Source organism: Dendrobates tinctorius, unplaced genomic scaffold (genome assembly GCF_039654945.1).
Source record: "Dendrobates tinctorius isolate UK_male_01 unplaced genomic scaffold, ASM3965494v1 ptg000126l, whole genome shotgun sequence".
Lineage (NCBI taxonomy): Eukaryota > Metazoa > Chordata > Amphibia > Anura > Dendrobatidae > Dendrobates > Dendrobates tinctorius.
The window spans coordinates 11464591-11486078 of record NW_027361794.1 but is presented as its reverse complement, the minus strand read 5'-3'; the positions used below and the strand labels follow the sequence as shown (position 1 = coordinate 11486078).

General features: G+C 44.8%; 1 protein-coding gene across 3 annotated transcripts in view; it reads right to left on the bottom strand.

Moving 5' to 3' along the window:
• Positions 1–18026, bottom strand: part of LOC141047275 (uncharacterized) — an 841567-nt gene extending 823541 nt beyond the window's left edge. The window contains exons 1-4 of one of the 3 annotated variants that reach the window (XM_073542295.1): positions 17877–18026; positions 17286–17591; positions 15874–16023; positions 15565–15744 (exon numbers count right to left, since the gene is read on the bottom strand). In XM_073542295.1, the coding sequence (XP_073398396.1) occupies positions 15565–15744; positions 15874–15951 (258 nt within the window). In that variant the 5' untranslated portion in view covers positions 15952–16023; positions 17286–17591; positions 17877–18026. Of the gene's footprint in view, positions 1–15564; positions 15745–15873; positions 16024–17285; positions 17592–17673; positions 17731–17876 lie in introns of those variants that run through there. The other 2 variants (XM_073542296.1, XM_073542299.1) reach the window with 2 other exon arrangements.
• Between the last annotated feature and the right edge of the window lie 3462 nt (positions 18027–21488).

The window sequence follows — 21488 nt, the reverse complement described above, 5'->3', positions numbered from 1 at the left end:
GAAAAAGGCTTATCCACTGTGTGGGTTCTCTGGTGCTTAACCAAACCGGATTTAAGGCTAAAACATTTACCACATTCAGAACAGGAAAAAGGCTTCTCCCCTGTGTGGGTTCTCTGGTGCTTAACCATAGCTGATTTAAGGCTAAAACATTTACCACATTCTGAACAGGAAAAAGGCTTCTCCCCTGTGTGGGTTCTCTGGTGCTTAACCAAATCTGATTTATGGTTAAAACATTTCCCACATTCTGAACATAAAAAAGGCTTCTCCCCTGTGTGGGTTCTCTGGTGCATAACCAAAGCTGATTTATGGCGAAAACATTTCCCACATTCTAAACATGAGAATGGCTTCTCCCCTGTGTGAGTTGTTTGGTGTATAACAAGATAACATTTCCGTTTAAAACATTTCCCACATTCTGAACAGGAAAAAGGCTTCTCCCCTGTGTGGGTTCTCTGGTGCTTAACCAAATCTGACTTAAGGCTAAAACATTTACCACATTCTGAACAGGAAAAAGGCTTCTCCCCTGTGTGTGTTCTGTGGTGCTTAACGAAACCTGATTTACGGTTAAAACATTTCCCACATTCTGAACAGGAAAAAGGCTTCTCCCCTGTGTGGGTTCTATGGTGCCTAACCAAATCGCATTTATGGCTAAAACGTTTCCCACATTGTGAACAAGAGAATGGCTTCTCCCCTGTGTGAGTTCTTTGGTGTCTAACAAGATTCCATTTCTGTTTAAACCATTTCCCACACTTGGAACAAGAAAATCTAGTTCCATGTTCATTTTTTGCTTTAGGAGTAATTCGTTTTTTAATGCTTATTTTGTGACTTTGATTTTCCTTAGTAATCAGTAATGAATCAGAAGATAGGACCTGTTTCATAGGATCAGATGACAGATCTTTGCTCTGAAGGGATGATGGTATATCTGGAGTAATGGCATTCAATTCAGTTGTATCCTGTGGGATCTCAAGATCATCTGATTTAAAATTTGAAGATGTCAGCTGTCCCTCTGATCTCCTGGTACAGTTGTCTGCCAAGAATAAAACGGATTATTTTTGGATAAAAAAAAAATATCATTGAATTATATATTTTTGAACATTTCTATTTAAACTGTCAGTAAAAATGGCAAGTTGTGTAAAAATATTGAATTCTTCACCAAGACAATCGCAGTCTAATAGAAAACTTCAAAGGATGAACCAGTAGTGGTGTTCAACTGCTTGTTCATTCTGCCTCCGAAAAATAGAATAAAAAGGCACCAATGTTATGTAGGTGAAAATATACCAATAAAAACTCTACTCATCCCGCAATAATAAGTCAGGTTCATCATCTGTCATTGGAAAAACTGAGGTTTCCACATTATTAGCGCCTCAAAAGCTCTTGGAAACCACATTTAGCATCCATGTATTAGGCATTACTATAGTGATAGTGAGCAGCGTCAGACTGGAGTACCTTGGGCCCACCATGCAGTTATGTAAAAATACCACACAGGATAGGTCCTATATTATACACCACACAGGAGAGCTGTATAGTGTAAGGAGGAAGTCCGGGCTGCGGGTAGCTGCATTGAGCCGGGTCTGGAACTGTCGAGGCTGCGTCCCATGTTGCCTGGGGGAAGGAATAGGGGACCGAACAGGTCTCATGACCTAGGAAGAGGGGGCTTGTTTAAGCCGGAAGTAGAGCTGAAAGCGCGCAAAGCGACAGAGAGTTTCCCACCGTCAGGAAGAGTGCAGCAGGGTGAGCAGTGCGCTCCGCATCCAGAGCAGCAGAGCCATGACGTGACGTGACCAGGCTCACTCACATGCGCCAGCGGGATTGTCACTGAGGAAAGAGCCATCCACTCAGATAAACGTTGGGCATCGCTCGTACGGAGGAGTGTGGGCCAGCCACAGGACACTGCGATCCTCTATATACTGCACCACACAGGAGAGCTGACAGATCCTCTATATACTACACCACACAGGAGAGCTGACAGATCCTCTATATACTACACCACACAGGAGAGCTGACAGATCCTCTATATACTACACCACACAGGAGAGCTGACAGATCCTCTATACACTACACCACACAGGAGAGATGACATAATCTTTTTTAAAATACCACTCCAGGTTATTTTTTATTCATCCTAAGGAGTGAGATCAGTAATGTAGCTCCTTTGTGTGTAGCAAAATACTTACCGGTGGCCATATTCCACTACAACGAAGAAGATCAAAGCAACTAAACAGCTGCAGAAGACGGCGACTGCTGCGTATTTTATTACACACAGGGAAGCTGTATGATGGATTATTTTTTGAGGGACGAGACGAGGTTTTTATTAGTACCATTTTGGGATAGATGCGACGTTTTGTTCCCTTGTTTCAGCTTTGTGTGTGAAATTGTGGAAACCAGAAAAAAGGACATTTGGCATTCTAGAATTATTTCTGTTAAGGTTTTTACTGATCGAGTTCATTGTTTTTACGTTTTGATGGATCGGTCTTTTCTGAACGCGGCGATACCAAAATGTGTGTATTTCTTTTTTAAATATATTTATTTTCAATGGGATAAAAGGGGGTGATTTGAACTTTTAGGTATTTGTTTAAACTATTTTTGTTTTTTTTTTACTTTTCACTGGTGTAGATAGCGCCCTTAGGGAACATGAGGACATGATCATCTGATCGCTTGTGCTACTATATACAGTGATGCCACAGCATTGCTGCATATAGCAGAAATCACGGTCTCCTTTGAAGCCCGGCCACAGAAAGCTAACTGTCAAGACAACCCATCGGCGGCCTACGATCACATCATGGGAGCGCCAATGAGTGAGAGAATGATGCGCACGTATGTTGACATGTGTTAAGTGCTGCCGTCATATGTTTGGATGCTGTGAAGGTGTTAAATACCTGAGGATCCCCTTCCCCACTTGTCACCCAATATTCCGTGGGCCCCCTCCCCCACTGTTTCACCTCTATTTTTCTATGGGCCTGCTCAGAGGGGGTAAGGCGACACACAGTAAAATAGAGGCGATTGACACAATGGGGGAGGGCGCCCACAGGAAATCAGAATTTTGCTATGGGCCCCCTCCCCTAACTGCCTCAGTGGCTGGAGCACTGGTCAGGCTGCAGGCATCATATACTTTACTTACACTCACACTGACTGCAGCCATCACACTCCCTCTGCTCCTCTGTACAGTATACGGCTGTGCTGCTTTGGCAGGACCTTGACCAATCACAGCACAGCTCCTTGCCTGACCTGTGCTGTGAGGTCACACAAAGAAACTAATGCTGATTGGCTGAATTGCAGCCAATCAGCGTTTCCACTGCTGTCCAGGTCTTTGCCGAAGACGAGCAGGAGACGCCGCACAGGAAACATCGGTGAGCGCGGGTCAGCTGTTGCATGCGTGTCTCCTCTCAGTTAGCTGTGCCTCTGACTGTGCTTGCTGAAGCAAGGGTCGGCATGCACAGCTCTCTTGGCAGATCAATTGAAGTCGGCAGCGGTGGCAGGTGAAATGAAGGCGCTGCCCCTGCACTTCCCATCACATGTGCAGCTTGCCTTCCGATGCCACATATACAATAAAGGGTGCTCCGCTAGGCGCATGCATGAAGGTAACAGGAGCTGAGGATGGGGGCAAACATCAGAGCCCCAGTTTGACCCTGGTGTTGGGTAAAGCTATGTGCACACGTAGCGTTTTAAAACGCTTACTAAAAACCGGACTCCTTCCCAGAAATCGCGCATTTTTTTCCGCGCGATTTCACCGCGATTATGATCCTGATTTCCGCGTGCGATATTCAAGCACTTTCCAAGCGATTTGAAGCATCGCTTGGAAAGTGATTGACAGGTTGGTCACACTCGTCAAACATAGTGTTTGACAAGTGTGATCAGGTTTTTACTATTGAGGCTGCCTATGCGGCATCAATAGTAAAAGATAGAATGTTAAAATGCTAAAAAAAAAAATAAAAAAATCAGGGTATATTTACCTTCCGGCGTCCCGCGCTGCATTCCCGGGCCTCAGCGTTCCCAGTAATGCCTTGCGAGACCTGTGATGAGGTAGTCTCGCGTTGCTATAGCGATCTTGCGAGACCGCTAGAGTCACGCGAGACTACGTCATTACAGGACCTTGCCGCAAGGCATTACTGGGAACGCTTAGGCCGGGAATGCAGCGCGGGACGCCGGAAGGTAAATATACCCCGATTTTTTATTTTTTATTCTTTTTTTTACAGGGGGATGGTACCCAGGGCCTGGAGGACAGTCTCCTCTCCTCCACACAGTGGGTACCAACCGCACATGAGACGCTTAACTTCCCGCATGGTGGGCATAGCCACATGCGGGAAGTAAGCGATTCTCATGCATTTCTATGGGTGCGGAATCGCGGCAATTCTTTGCGATTCCTCACAAAGAATGAGCATGCTGCGATTTTTTCCGCGATGCGATTCCGCCGCGGAAAAAAGCGCAGCATTAGCACAGCATGTGCGGAATGCCATATGAATGCATGGGGGGCGTTCTGTACACGATTTTTAAGCGTTTTCGCGCCGAAAATCGCGGCAAAAACGCTTAAAAATCGCTACGTGGGCACACCGCCTAATAATAATAATATGGCAAATCTGCAGTTTTCACTCTCCAACATCCACTGCGTGCTACTTTTCAGAAAGTGGCTGTGGCGTCAAAATAGGGACTACTCCAATAGATTATAACCCTCAGTGAATTAATTTATAAAATGGTGGCACTGACATATCAAAACCAGAAGATCTGGGCACGCTGGCTCTGTCCAACCAATAAGATAAGCATGCCGGGGACCTGTAGTACCATCCAGTAATCCAGTACTGTGCTACCTGCTTCAGCCATTGGAAAGCGCCACACCCTACTAAAGCTCCTGGCACATAGCTGGAAGATGCCACATACAGCCTTGTTCTCCTCCAGTTCAGTCCTCTGTGCTCAGCTCCCGGCTTGTGTATTTGTTTTCTGTTGTGACCTCACTGAAATGATCAAACTCAACAGTCTTCAGAGAAAAAAAAAAAATTGGTAACTAGTGATGAAACCTCTCTGGGGTAATTAGAGTATGGGGCTCGTGACATCACAATCTAAACTATCGTAAGAGCCAATATTTTCTGTCAGATGAGTTTCAAGAAGAAATATTATACAATTAAGGAGAGCTTTTTATAATAGTGCAGAGCTGAGGTGTCTTAAATTTAGATCTCGGGCATTTGGAAGAGATAATGGAGAAATTATTTTAAAGACTACCAGGGAGTTACAGACTCACATAAGGGAAACATGCCAATCCCACCACAATCAAACTATATACAGAATGAACCTATTAAAAACTGTTTCTATTCCATGTTACATCCCCAACAACAATGTATGTTAGGGGAGGAGAATAACATTAAACCAGAGTTGCCCTCATGTATGGTGGACCATTGCTACTACGAGTCCTGACCAGGAGAGCAGAGAAAGCATTGGTAGCCCCCATTTCAGGAGAGATTGTGCAGTAATCTGAATTCCTTAGGATCGAAAAGATAATGGAATTTATGACGTGATGTAATTCCATGTAACTGGGGCTCGAGCCATGCCAGCACATCTGTAGGGGTGAATAAATGTATATTATAGCCATCAGGCAGAGCTTAGAGATACAGTGGGGAAAATAAGTATGTGATACACTGCCGATTTGCATGTTTTCCCACCTACAAAGAATGGAGAGGTCTGTAATGTTTATCGTAGGTACGCTTCAACTATGAGAGACAGAATCTAAAAATAAAAAACAGAAAATCAAGTTGTTGATTGCTAAATAACTAAATTGCATTTATTTGCAAGAAATAAGTATTTGATCACCTACCAACCAAGAAGAGTTCTGGCTCTCACAGACTTGTCAGTTTTTCTGTAAGAAGCCCCCCTTCTCTGCACTCGTTACCTGTATAAAAGATACCTGTCCACACACAGTTAGAGTGTTAGCGACTCCTGGAGTGGACCCTCTGGGTCGCGGCACCAACCCTCCCAGGGCGAGCTAGCCTAGTGAGGACCACCCCCTATACAGGGAGTGTCAGGGGCAAGCCCCAGGGGATATGATACCACGACTGCGATACCAGGCGGCCGGCTCACAGGAGATAACGAGACTGTGTAACTGGAGGGTGCAGGATACTAGGGAACACAGGAGAATACTCGGGAGTGCGCTGAATACAGGATAGTGCAAGACGGGTACACGTGGGCACATAAAGCGTGTAGCGAGTAACACATCCGGAGGTAAACAAAGCAGGACGCGTGCAAGGAGCACGACAGGGTACAGAATGAGACAGCAGTCGTGCAAGGGGTTGTAACGGAACACAGAAATAGAGTGAATGCCAGGAAGCACGACTGAGCAAGAAACAAGGGACAGGTTACGAGAGGATGTGCCAGGAGGCACAACTGAGCAAGAAACAACAAAGGTTCAGAGCAAGTGCTAGGAGCACCAGAGAATAGCAGACAGAGCGGAGGACCTGAGAACAGCGCACAGCCAGGCTGGGACACAGCTGACCCAGCCAGGAAGCACAACAATAATCAGGCACCTCCCCTAGGGGGAGGTCGTCTGATATAGCACATGACTACTACTGGTTCCGGCTCAGGACCTAGCCAGAAAGCACATGACCACTACAGGTTCCGGGTCAGGTCCTCCATTACCATAGAGAGGACCGAGCCCTATACCGCACTGACAGGAGCGTGCAAGCGCAAACGTGACATGGAGGAGGAGACCCGGGGAGGAGAGCTGCGAATGCGCACCCGACGGGGACCCCCGAGGGACCGCCGTACCGGAGGGAGTGACGTCGGGGCCGAAGCCCCGCCTCCTGGTGAGCGCGGCATAACACACACTCAATCACACTTCAAGCTCTCCACCATGGCCAAAACCAAACAGCTTTCTAAGGACAACAGGGACAAAATTGTAGACTTGCACAAGGCTGGGATGGGCTACAGGACAATACGCAAGCAGCTTGTTGAGAAGGCAACAACTCTTGGCACAATTATTAGAAAATGGAAGAAACACAGGCTGACAGTCAATCTTCCTCGGTCTGGAGCTCCTTGCAAGATCTCACCTCGTGCGGTAAGGAAGATTCTGAGAAATGTCCAGAATCAGCCCAGAACTACACTGGAGGACCAGTTACATAACCTGAAAAAGCTAGGACCACAGTCTCAAACATTACCGTTAGTAACACACTATGCCATCATGGATTAAAATCCTTTAGAGCACGCAAAGTTCCCCTGCGCATGCCAGAACATGTCCAGGCCCATTTGAAGTTCGCCAGTGACCATCTGAATGATCCAGAAGAGGCATGGGAGAAGGTCATGTGGTCACATGACACCTTTGGTATCAACTCCACTCGCGATGTTTGGAGGAAGAAGGATAAGTACAACCCCAAGAACACTGTCCTAACCGTGACACATGGTGGGGTAAACATACTTTGGGGGTGCTTTCTGTAAAGGGGACAGAATCACTGCAACATATAGAAGGACGGATGGGTCATGCATTGCGATATTTTGGCCAAAAACCTCCTTTCCTCAGTAATAGTATTGAAGATGGGTCGTGTGTTATGAATGGGTCACCGAGGAGGAAAGTGCAAAAGGCTATGCCACCAGAACACCAGAGAGGTTGGTCACTCAGCGTATTGCAGACCCCTGATCTTAACAACACAACTAGCAGTAGCCGTGGAGCGTTCCTACGATGCCCTAGACGCTTTGTCACAGCCGGAGGACTAACTAAGCCTAAAGACAAAGGTGAAATCTAAACTGTCCCGTAGCAGATCCCCAAAGGAATAGACAGCCCCCAAACATATATTGTCGGTGAGACAAGATGAAACACAGACAGAAAATAGACTGAGCAAATGATGGGGCCCACACTGACTAGATAGGACAGGACAGGACAGAAAAGGCACTGTCTGCAATCATGCAAAAACCTTAAAAATTCCAACATGACTGAAGCACAAAAATACTGAGGTTAGCACAACCTCGCCCCCACTATATCAGCACTCAGGTGTGAACTGATGGCTAGCAATAGGCCAATACAGCAGGGGACTGAGCAAACAAACACAAGATAAAAAAAATACAGGGAAGGAGCCAGCAGTCCCAGGGGGAGCCAGCTGACTCCTGACAGCAAGGCAAAATCAGATGCAAAGGATTTAGCAAATGACACTTAGCTGGAAAATGTAGGATCAGGCAGGAGACAGATTTCCTCACTATGCACAGACAGGAGTATCACCGGCAGCCACTGAGAGAAGCTTGCTCACTTATGTATTCCCAGTCACTACCCCCACTTCTCCAATCATCCTCTGCAGCTGTAGGATTAAAATCATGTTGACCAGCTCCACTACCAGCAGTATCCAACAGAGGGAGCCCTGCCTCAAAAGTCGGATTAAGAGAGTTCACAACAGTACCCCCCCTTGAGGAGGGGTCACCGAACCCTCATTCACACCACCAGGCCGATCAGGATGGGCCCGATGAAAAGCACGTACCAATCTCTCGGCATGAATATCGGAAGCAGAGACCCAAGAATAATCCTCCTGGCCATAACCTTTCCACTTGACCAAGTACTGGAGTCTCCGTCTAGCCATACGAGAGTCCAATATTTTCTCTCTCTCATACTTCAAATTACCCTCAACCAATACAGGGTCAGGGGGTGCAGCTACAGGAACTACTGGCTCCACAAACCTTTTCAACAATGATTTGTGAAAAACATTATGAATCTTGAACGTACCTGGAAGAGCCAAACGGAAAGAAATGGGGTTAAGGATTTCCAAAATCTTATAAGGTCCAGTGAACCTTGGCTTGACTTTTGGAGACGCAACCTTCATCGGAATATTTTTTTTAAGGACAACCAAACCATATCACCCACTTTGAAGCGGGGACCAAAGGTCCTATGCCGGTTGGAAAACCGTTGGGCCTTTTCCTGAGAATGGGATAACTTGTCCACTACTTGGTCCCAAATCTGCTGCATTCTGTCCACCACAGAATCCACACTTGGGCAAGCGGAATCCTCCACCTGCCCCGAAGAAAAATCGAGGATGAAAACCAAAATTACAGAAAAACGGAGAGATCAAAGTGGCAGAACTAGCTCTATTGTTTAGAGCAAATTCGGCCAAGGGCAGAAATGAGACCCAGTCATCATGATCAGCAGATATGAAACATCTCAAATAGGATTCCAAAGTCTGGTTTGTTCTCTCAGTTTTTCCATTGGTCTGAGGATGAAATGCAGAGGAGAAAGATAACTGAATTCTCAGTATAGAACAAAAGGCCCTCCAAAATCTGGAAACAAACTGGACTCCTCGGTCTGACACAATGTTCTCAAGAATCCCGTGCAAACGAACCACCTGTTGTAAAAACAGGGGCACCAACTCAGAAGAAGATGGCAACTTCGGGAGTGGTACAAGATGGACCATCTTGGAAAATCTATCACAAATTACCCGGATAACAGTCATTCTCTGAGAGACAGGGAGATCAGAAATAAAATCCATTGAAATATGGGTCCATGGGCTGCTGGGCACCGGCAGGGGCATCAACAAACTACTAGAACGAGAACAGGACTTGGACCTGGAACAAGTCCCACAGGACTGCACAAAATTCCTGACATCACGAGATAAGGCAGGCCACCAAAAAGACCGAATCACCAAATCTCTGGTACCAAAAATACCCGGATGACCAGCCAGCGCAGAGCAATGAATTTCAGCCATCACTCTTTTCCTCCACTGGTCAGGGACATACAATTTCCCCACAGGGCATCGTTCAGGTTTGTCCTCCTCAAATTCCTCCAGGGCAAGTCTCAAATCGGGTGAAATGGCGGAAAGAACTACACCCTCACCTAGAATGGTAGTCGGCTCCGTCACATCAAGGGAATCTGCAAAGAAACTCCTACAAAGGGCATCCGCCTTAACATTCTTAGTGCCCGGAAGAAAGGTGACCGCAAAATTAAAACGCGTGAAAAACAAGGCCCACCTAGCTTGTCTAGGGTTCAGGCGTTTGGCTGATTCAAGACAAACCAAATTCTTGTGGTCGGTAAGGACCACAACTTGATGTCTAGCTCCCTCCAACCAATGTCTCCACTCTTCAAATGCCCACTTCATGGCCAACAACTCCCGATTCCCCACGTCATAGTTACGTTCAGAAGGGGAAAATTTTCGAGAAAAGAAGGCGCAGGGATTCATCTTATAGGTTACCGGATCCCTTTGAGATAAAATGGCTCCTGCACCAATCTCAGAAGCATCTACCTCCACCTGAAATAGAAGTGAAACATCAGGTTGCCGCAGAACTGGAGCAGAAGCGAATCTCCGCTTAAGCTCCTGAAACGCCCAGACTGCCTCTGGAGGCCAATTCACCACATCAGCGCCTTTTTTGGTCAAATCTGTCAGTGGTTTAACAATACCAGAAAAATTACTTATAAATTTACAATAGAAAAACCCAAAAACTTCTGGAGAGCTTTCAGAGAAGTGGGCTGAACCCAATCATGAATGGCCTGTACCGTGGCCGGGTCCATTCCAATAGCAGACGGGGACAAAATAAATCCCAAAAACGAAATACTCTGAACACCAAAGAGACATTTCGATCCCTTAACATACAGAGTATTTTCTCTCAAGATCCTGAGCACAGTCCGAACATGTTCCACATGAGAAGCCCAATCACTGGGAAAAAAAAAAAAAAAAAAAAATCAAAATATCATCCAGATAAAGGATCAAAAACTTATTCACAAGGTCCCGGAAAATATCATTCATAAAAGACTGGAAGACGGAAGGGGCATTAGTGAGCCCAAAAGGCATCACCAGGTACTCAAAATGTCCCTCCGAAGTATTAAAAGCCGTCTTCCATTCATCCCCGTGCTTGATGTGAATAAGATTATATGCCCCCCTAAGGTCAAGTTTGGTAAACCAGCAAGCACTTTTGACCCTGGAAAATAAATCAGAAATCAGGGGGTAACGGGTACTGATATTCAACAGTGATCTTATTAAGGGAGCAATAGTCAATACATGGCCTTAATGAACCATCTTTCTTGGCCACAAAAAAACCCCAGCACCTAAAGGTGAAGAGGATGGTCTTATAAGACCCTTCTCTAATGACTCCTTGATATAAGATTGCATAGCATCATGTCCAGGTACAGGTAAGTTGGAAAGCTGAGCTTTGGGAAGTTTACAACCGGGCATCAACTCAATTGCACAATCATAACTCCAATGAGGAGGCAAAGACGCGGACTTACTCTCACTAAATACATCAGAAAACTCAGCCAAATAGTCAGGAACATCTTGAGACAGGGGAGAGGTGGAGAAAACAGGAGTGTCACTAAGAACACATTGACAACCCCAACTCACCACAGACACAGATTTCCAATCCAACAAAGGATTAAGGGTCTGCAACCACGAAAAACCCAGTACAATAATATCATGTAAATTGTGCAACACCAAAAATTTACAATTCTCTTGGTGGTCCGGGGCGAACCGCATAATCACCTGGGTCCAAAACAGGGGTTTATTTTGAGCCAAAGGGGTAGCATCAATACCCCTCAAAGGAATAGGGGTCCGCAGGGGTACCATAGGAAAACCACAACGCTTGGCGAAGTCAAAATCCATCAGATTCAAAGCTGCTCCTGAATCCACAAATGCCTTAGTGGAAAATGTAGACAAGGAGCAGATCAAGGTAACAGCCAAAAGAAACTTAGGCTGCACACTGCCCATCGCAAATGAGTGAGCAAAACGTTTCTCTCGTTTAGGGCAGACTGAAATAACATGAGAAGCATCTCCACAAAAGAAGCATAACTTATTACGCCTTCTAAACTCTTGACGTTGCGCCCTAGACAAAACCCTATCACATTGCATGGGTTCAGAGGTTTGTTCGAAAGGCGGCACCGCCTCTCTCGTAGTTTTACGTTCTCGTAAACGTCGATCAACTTGAATGGCCAACGACATGGAGTCGTCAAGACCAGAAGGGACAGGAAATCCCACCATAACATCCTTTACGGATGCTGCCAGACCTTTCCGAAAGAGAGCTGCTAGGGCATCATCATTCCATTTAGTAAGGACCGCCCACTTTCGGAATTTTTGACAATATAACTCAGCAGCATCTTGACCCTGTTTTAATGCCAATAAGGTTTTCTCAGCTTGATCAATAGCATTAGGCTCATCATACAATAACCCCAGGGCTTGAAAAAACGTATCTACATTAGCCAGAATAGGATCTCCAGGTGTCAGAGAAAAGGCCCAGTCCTGGGGATCGCCGCGCAGCAGGGAAATGACAATTTTAACCTGCTGCACCGAGCTCCCCGAGGAGTTAGGCTTCAAAGCAAGAAATAGTTTACAATTATTCTTAAAGTTCAGAAATTTAAACTGATCCCAAGAAAACTCATCAGGAGTGGGGATCTTTGGTTCTACAACAGATGATTGAGCAAGATAAGCAGAGATTCTCCCCACTTCAGCAGCGAGCTGCTCAACACGATCGGACAATTACTTAGTCTCAATCAAGGAAAAAATCCTCCTATGGCCCCAGAGGAAAAAAAAAAAATATAAAAAAATTCCAACACTATTTTTTTTTTTAACAATTCTTTCCTTCTTTTGAGTACCCTAGAGTCTACAGTTTGGCCGGTGATTCTGTTATGAATGGGTCACCGATGGAGGAAAGCGCAAAAGGCTATGCCACCAGAACACCAGAGAGGTTGGTCACTCAGCGGATTGCAGACCCCTGATCTTAACAACATAACTAGCAGTAGCCGTGGGGCGTACCTACGATGCCCTAGACACTTAGTCACAGCCGGAGGACTAACTAAGCCTAAAGGCAGAAAGGTGAAATCTAAACTGCCCTGGAGCAGATCCCCAAAAGAAGAGACAGCCCCCCAAACATATATTGTCAGTGAGACAAGATGAAACACAGACAGAAAATAGACTGAGCAAATGATGGGGCCCACACTGACTAGATAGGACAGGACAGGACAGAAAAGGCACTGTCTGCAATCATGCAAAAACCCTAAAAATTCCAACACGACTGAAGCACAAAAATACAGAGGTTAGCACCACCTCGCCCCCACTATATCAGCACTCAGGTGTGAACTGGCGGCTAGCAACAGGCAAATACAGCAGGGGACTGAGCAAACAAACACAAGATACAAAAATACAGGGCAGGAGCCAGCAGCCCCAGGGGGAGCCAGCTGACTCTTGACAGCAAGGCAAAATCAGATGCAAAGGATTTAGCAAATGACACTTAGCTGGAAAATGCAGGATCAGGCAGGAGACAGATATCCTCACTATGCACAGACAGGAGTATCACTGGCAGCCACTGAGAGAAGCTTGCTCGCTTATGTACTCCCAGTCACTACCCCCACTTCTCCAATCATCCTCTGCAGCTGTTGGATTAACATCATGTTGACCAGCTCCACCACCAGCAGTATCCACCAGAGGGAGCTCTGCCTCAAAAGTCGGATAAAGAGAGTTCACAACAGTCATGGCTGAGTCTTCCAGCATGACAATGACGTGAAACACACAGCGAGGCAACTATGAAGTGGCTCCTTAAAAAGCATTTCAAGGTCATAGAGTGGCCTAGCCAGTCTCCAGACTTGAACCCAATAGAAAATCTTTGGAGGAAGCCAAAACTCAATGTTGTTCAGCGACAGCCCTGAAACCTGAAAGATCTGGAGACAATCTGTATGGAGGAGTGGGCCAAAATCCCAGCTGCAGTGTGTGCAAACTTGGTCAAAAACTACAGGAAAAGACTGATCTTTTTAAATGCAAATAAAGCTTTCTGTACCAAATATTAAGCTTGCTTTTCTATTGTATCAAATAAAAAGTATTTCATGCAAATTAAAAAAAAAAAAAAAAATCCAGAAAAATCACATTTTAAGATTTTGTTTCTCACAGTGTACCTACAACAAAAATTACAGACCTCTCCTTTCTCTGTAGGTTGGGAAACTTGAAACATCGGCAGTGTATCAAATACTTATTTTACCCTCTCTATGTCATGGCTCAGGTGTAATATTTTTTATGTAGTTTTTCACAATCCTCCTTGAAGTTAGTCAGTTTTAAAAGAATTTTAAAAGTCAGGATGAAGGGAAACTCTGTTGTTATTGTACAGAAATTCACACTTGGCCTCACTGCACATTTAATGTTGTCAATCATAAAAGTGAAGTTTGGCCAGAAAGACTGGACCTGGTCTTGTTGAGACATTCAGCAGCACAGAAGGGAGAGAAGGTAGATTCATCCAACAAGAGACTGATGTCAAATGCAAATTCAGAGAAGACCAAAAGAAACTTGGACAGTGTCGAGGGACAACCTTACTATGTATTTACAGCTCTCCACCCAGTATAATGGGCCCCACATAGTCCTCCATACAGTATAATGGGCCCCGCATAGTTCCCCATCCAGTATATTGGGCACCACAGTCCTGCATACAGTATAACGAGCTTCACATAGTCCTCCATACAGTATAATTGTCCGACAAGGTCTTTCTTACAATATAATGGGGAGGCAGTGCCGGCATAGGGGGACAAATACAATTATCCTGCAGGCCAGATTTGGCCCGCAAGATGGAGTTTGAAAAGTGTGCAATATCAGGATTCTAGTAAGCCAACAGCACCAATACCCTCCACTTTCTCTTAAAAGGCCCATCATATTTTTTTCAAGTGGTTTTCTTACTTGTCAGCACATTCTACGTACACTGTCATTAGGCTTCGTAGTTTACAGATCTGGGCAGGTAAGGGTCAGCGTCTTCTAATCCCAAGGGGTAGATGGATTCTCCAGGTCGTAATTTTTATAGAAAAGGGCTTTCAATGCCCAAATTCATTTGAACAGTTTTGGGTGAAGGAGAATGTTGTGGTCTTGTGGCAAAATGGTGATCACACGATTGTGATATATTTGGACTACACGACCGATAAAGCAGCCACAGCCGGTGACTGAGAAGAATCTGTGACTTCTCTGCATTTAGTGGTTACTACTCACCTGGGTAGTCATATGTGGGAATCTCCTCTTTACACCACTCATCACCCCTCACATATGTCTCTGTATTATTAATATGGGTCAGATCTTCACCCTGAAACAAACATTGTAAAAGTCACAGACAGATGGAGAAGTCACATCTATGATCAGCTCTAATCCTGCCATCTCCACCGTTCCCATTACACAAGTATAAAACATATAATACTGGTGGATAAAACAAGACTGAGCACAAGACCTTCACAGCCGTCTACACATAATAGGGGAGATCTCATGACACCTTCTCTCCATCTACCTGATGATCCTGAGGAACATTGGGATCTTCTTGTTTACAGTCCTGTGGAAGAAGAGGACGGGGACATCTCTCTGGTGTTGTCCTCTTACTGTATAGAACTGGAGGAAACACATACAGGGACTGAATTCATTCTTTACATACAGATAATTATAGGCCGTGTGTATTTAGTCCTGTCTATTACCTGGTGATGTGAGGGGCTGGGGAACCTCCATCATGACATCCTTGTACAGATCTTTGTGTCCTTCTAAATACTCCCACTCCTCCATGGAGAAATAGACGGCGACATCCTGACACCTTATAGGAACCTGACACATACAATGATACAGTCATCCACCGATCCCTTCATAGTGTTACTGTATAATGTCCCAACATTCCCAGCAGTGTCACCTCTCCAGTCAGCAGCTCAATCATCTTGTAGGTGAGGTCTAGGATCTTCTGGTCATTGATGTCCTCATGTATCATGGGGTGAGGTGGAGGCCCCGTGATTGGGCTCAGGGGTCCTCCCCATTCCTCAGACACAGGGTCCTGACAGCGCTCACTAGAGGTCTTCTTCACTACTGTGTAATCCTGGTTATGGAGAGACACATTAATAAATCTCACTACAGACATTTCCAGAGTCCTCACCTCTCCAGTTCTGTCCATCTGTTATTCCCATAGATAAGAATGATATAATGTGACGTCATCAGAATCTCTCACCTCTCCAGTAAGCCGGAAGAGGATCTCTAGGGTGAGGAGTAATATCCTCTCCGCCATCTTGTCTCTGTCCATATCCATCTTTGATGGGTAAATCAGGAAAATTATCTTATATAGAAGATCTTCACTGAGAGGATCTGATATTGTAGAGACCTGAATGAGAAGATGAGCCGATGTAACATCATAAAAATCCTGTGTAATAATACAATTACTGGAGATAATAAGGGAAACATATGAGGAGATTTATTATTTACAGTATTTAGTTTCCTTCTTGACATCTACTAATAAAACCTATATATTTAGGCCACAGACAACAAGCAGTTTCTTCCTCGGAGTCAGCAGCTGAATACGTTTCTCATAGACTCATCTTCCATAACGCTAATTCTCGTCTCATTACCGACACTGGAATCGGCATTAGCAATACTGCAGGAGATATTCATTACACGGGACAGGAGAAATAACTACTTCATGGTGAGGACGACATCTTCATCTTCTACTACGGCTCTAGAAACATATTTGTCCAGAGTCCGTCCCTGACTCCATCCCCACCGGCCGTCTATATGAAGGTTCCCTTCTTCCCCGCACTGTAATCTTCTATCACGTTAGATCTCAGGTCTGAGTCACACACAGAAGTTTGAGGCTTTTATAAAAGGATTTTCTGTTTCCACAAACATCACGGACAGAAATGATCTGATCCCAGAGTCTCCATGTACAGTGTTATTTTGTTTCCACTGGATATGATTGGGGGCATTTTCCTGTAGGTTTCCGTATATTACATAAAATACATTATACTGTGTGTAGAGGCCCCATACTAGGAGAGTAAGGCCGGGATCACACTACTGTGTGTGATGGGAGAAACTCGCACGAGTCTCTTGCATCCACACCCGGAGCTACTGCCGGCACTCAGGACCGGAGCTGCGGCTGTATGTATTTCTATGCAGCCACAGCTCCGGTCCTGAGTGCTGGGTGTTGATGCGAGAGACTCTTGTGAGTTTCTCTCATCACACACGGTAGTGTGATCCCGGCCTAATACAGGTTTCCTTGGTTCCCGTCTTTCATAGTTGGGTCGTTTGTATCTATAAGGCCTGTTTCACACATCCGTTACCTGCCATCATTCAAAATCCGCCAATTTTCTTAAAAAAACGGATCCGCCAAAAAGGGGAGGATCTGTTTCTTTTCCCCATAGACTTACATTATTGGCGGATCTTGACTTGACGGTCGTCCGTCCCGCCCGTTTTTTTACGGATCCGCCAAAATTTTAGTGGCTCCCGGACGGATGAAATGGACCCTGCAACGTTTTTTTTTCTCTGACGGACGGCCAGTTTGAACCACGCATGCCCGGAATCTTAACTCCAGGGGGCATTTTAACCCGTTACAGCCATCCTGGAGCCGCTAAAATCTCTCTCGTTACATACCGCGTCCCCGAGATCGCAGCCATGACGATTGAATGGCACTCTTATCGTGGCCTTCACTTATCGCGGCCATGCCTTCAATGCTGCAAGATCGCGGCCTTAAGATATCATGACGATGGGCAATGTCGCGAGATCACGGCGACATTCCAGCCCGCGGTCACTTTAAATCCCGCCGCTTTCCATCTTCCACGGATCCGTACTGCAACGTGGTCCGCTGTCATCCGTACGTCACAAAACGGGGACGGATCAGTTGTTTTGAACCTTTGGCAGATTTCAGCTGACCGCCGACAACATAAGTGTTAGACAGGCCTAAGCGGAAAAGGAACAAAACCATTGTGATTCTTATAAGGAGACAACACAGAACCCCCTAAATATAACATTATATAACAACCCCACAATCTGTGACTCTTCAGGGTAAATCGCTCTCTCACCATTGGATTAGAGCTGATACTATGACGCTAAAGAGACTAAACAGACTTTCTGTCCCCTCCATAAAGGGGCACTTTCCCGTGTTTGTCAGAACTGTCCGAGGATTACTAGAGGTGATAGATTCCCCCAATTAGAAGGGACACCTGTGGATATTGGGGTCTATACCTGCTACAGTCCTGGTGTGGAGCCTCCACCCGCACTCTGGTTGAGCCTAGCCTGTATGGGCTCCTTCCAGGTATATATTCTTGAAGACAGCAGACTTTATGGGCTGGCTGCTCTGTGCGCACAGGACCTGTGATGAGGTCACAGGAGGGGAGGAGTCAGAGGTCACATGATCAGGGGCCTCAGTGTATGCAGGACAGTGCTGGTTGTCATGGTGCTGGAGGAGGGGAAGTTTCTGTGTGGGGTCAGGAGGGGTTTAGGCCCTGTTCCCACGCTGCAGTTTTTCCGCGCGGTTTTGCTGCGGTTTACTTAGTCCACCTTGGATGGAGTTTTCTCTAGATCTAGCTGGAAGAGACATGGAAATGGACTTAGTCCATTTTGTGATGAAGATCTTAGATCAAAGCCTGGGATGAAGATTCTGGACTCAAATCTGTGTAACCTGCACCTTTATGATGCTATTTTTTGAGTCTGTTGGACTTTTGATCAATTTCCTCACAGAGCATTGTTTATGTGATATTACTGTGAATACGTGACCTTAAACAACCATCATGGGTTAAAATATTAACGTTTGGTTTTGACACCGTGCCTATGTTAGATTTGAGTCCACTTTCATCGGTTATGCGTTCAAATGACATACTCCAAAGCATAGACTATATGCACATATAGAAGAAGGTCTCTTAGACAGGCTTTATGCATAAATTCTCAATTAATTATTTTCGAGTGCTTTCCTATGTTGGTTGCGCTTGAATGGACAACAAGTGCAGCACTTTCAGGTGCTGACTAAATTTTGGGCACTTTGCATTAGTTGGACTTGCATTCCCATAATGGCATTTCTTTGGTGCAAGTCTGTCTTTTGTGCAAATATGCATAAGCACCTTTTTGTTGGTCAACAAGAATATAAAAAAAAGTTCTTTTTGATCTATATTAGCCCATGATGAGGGTAAAAGCACACCTTTATGGGGTACCAATTACGTGTTTGATCTATCAAATAGGCTTCACCCATAAACCCTTAATGAATTATTTTTTTTGAGTACTCTCTTGTGTCTGTTGCGCTTGAATGGACAACAAGTGCAGCACTTTTTTTTTTGCACTTTTAAATTCTGGGCCCTTTGTACTAGTTGGATTTGTATTTTCATGGCATTTCTTTTTGCAAGTGTGCCTATACATCTATGTCTGTCAACAACAATAATTAAAAAAGAGTCTGTTCTGGATCGATACTAGCCTGTTATGAGTGTCAAAGTATATTCAACATCTCCCAATGCTATGGGGTATGTATAGGAAGAATTGAGACAGAATGCGGTTGGGCGACGTATAACGGGTTAACTACCGTGCGTGCACTAGTTATATATGCATACGGTTCTTTCATATGTGCCTGGCACAAGAAGAAAAAATTGTGACCTTTGATCTCTTTTCTTTTGGGCATTGTATCGTTTGATATTATATATATCATATCTTCTATGATATGGGCCCACTTGGTCCTAATGTGCATGGTCTATATATCCTGCCTTGGCGTTTTATCGTATGTTGTTGTAAAATCCAAAGTTGCCCGCTATGGGCACATGGATACAGTATCTATCGTGACACTTATTTGGATATATTTTAAATTACCGTATAGGCACTTGAATATATATATGTGACCCTTTGATCAGTTGCGCAAGCGTAGTAGCAACTATGTTCTTGATTACTACACTAGCCTGGTGCTACATTATATGCTCTTGTAAAACCTAGCGTTGTACGTCACTCACTGTGATATTTACCTGTATATATCCAGGTAGTGTGCTGCATGTCAGTGCCCGTCTTACAGCATCGACGCGCAGGCGCAGTTCAATTTATGTCATTGTATAGGCATTGAATATTCACATACGACCTTGAGACCATTTGTGTAATCATAACACTACAGTATGATCCTGATTTCGATATCTCTATCGCCTTTGCCACTTTAAACTGGACCCATTTTTACGGGCATTGTGCACACATACGCGTCTCCTTGATCACTTACGCAAAATCAGCATGGGTGCGCAGGCATAGTTCAATTTTGGGCATTGTGCACACATATCATAGAATCATAGAATGGTAGAGTTGGAAGGGACCTCCTGGGCCATCTGGTCCAACCCCCTGCTCAAAGCAGGATTTGCTAAATCATCCCAGTCAGATGTCTGTCCAGCCTCTGTTTGAAGACTTCCATTGAAGGAGAACTCACCACTTCTCGTGGCAGCCTGTTCCACTCATTGATCACTCTGTCAAAAAGTTTTTTCTAATATCTAATCTGTGTCTCCTCCCATTCAGTTTCATCCCATTGCTTCTAGTCTTTCCTTTTGCAAATGAGAATAAAGTTGATCCTTCTACAATGTGACAGCCCTTTAGATATTTGTAGACAGCTATTAAGTCTCCTCTCAGTCTTCTCTTTTGCAAACTAAACATTCCCAAATCCTGCAACCTTTCCTCATAAGACAGGGTTTGCAGACCGGTCACCATTCTGGTTGCTCTTTTCTGAACTTGCTCCAGTTTGTTGATGTCTTTTTTAAAATGTGGTGCCCAAAACTGGACACAATATTCCAGATGAGGTCTGACCAAAGAGGAGTAGAGGGAAATAATGACTTCACGTGGTCTAGACTGTATGCTTCTGTTAATACATCCTAGAATTGCATTTGCCTTTTTTGCTGCTGCATCACACTGTTGACTCATATTCAGTGTGTGATCTATTAGTATACCCATGCGTCTTTTCGATCGCTCACGCAAACTCAGTACCACTATGACTGTGATTTGTAATTTATTGCAGTGTCCTATCGTACATTACGGAGAGTGCTTTATGCTGTGGGTACGTAGGTGCAGTATTTTGTTATCCATCTCACTTGTCCTGTTAATATACCGCAGGGTACTATGCGCTTGATTACATATGGTGAAAAAGGTGTATACTATTGACCTTATTGTGCAAGTATTGAATATATACATAGGATTTTATGACTATTTGCGCAGGCGTAGTACCAAATGGGCACCTAATCCGCATACTACCGGTTTTCACAGCGCTTGTCATTGTAAACGCCCGGTGCTCTCACACTGCGGGCGCGCAGGCGCAGTTCATGCATGGACCTCTGCCCACGAATACTTCCGGGTGACAGAATATGAGCGATTACAATACCGCCCGCTTCCGCCGTCGGCCGCCAGTCTGTGGACACTTCCGGGTGTCTGAACATGCGCGATCACAATACTTATATTTGCGGCCAGTGGTTGTTTAATGTCTTTGTATTGACTGGATCATGTCTGTCCTGATTCAATGCATTTTTTAAGTGTTTTTAATTGTGTGTTGCTCCTCTGGTTTGTACACAATAAAATTGGATAATTTTCTTGTCATTTGGTGTGGTGATCCTAATTATATGCATGCTCTTTTTTTTCTCATCGCTCCAGTACAGGTTACATGCATTTAGTTATCCCATATTTTTATATATTCCCTTTATCTATTCGTGATGGTGCCCACTTGACATATTTCTCAGAGGTCTTAATGACATCACCATCAAGACTAAGTACTCTCTACTGTTCATCCATGAGCTTTTTGATTGACTACGGGGAGCTCAGATCTTCACTAAACTTGATCTTACAATTTGGTCTGGATTTGCA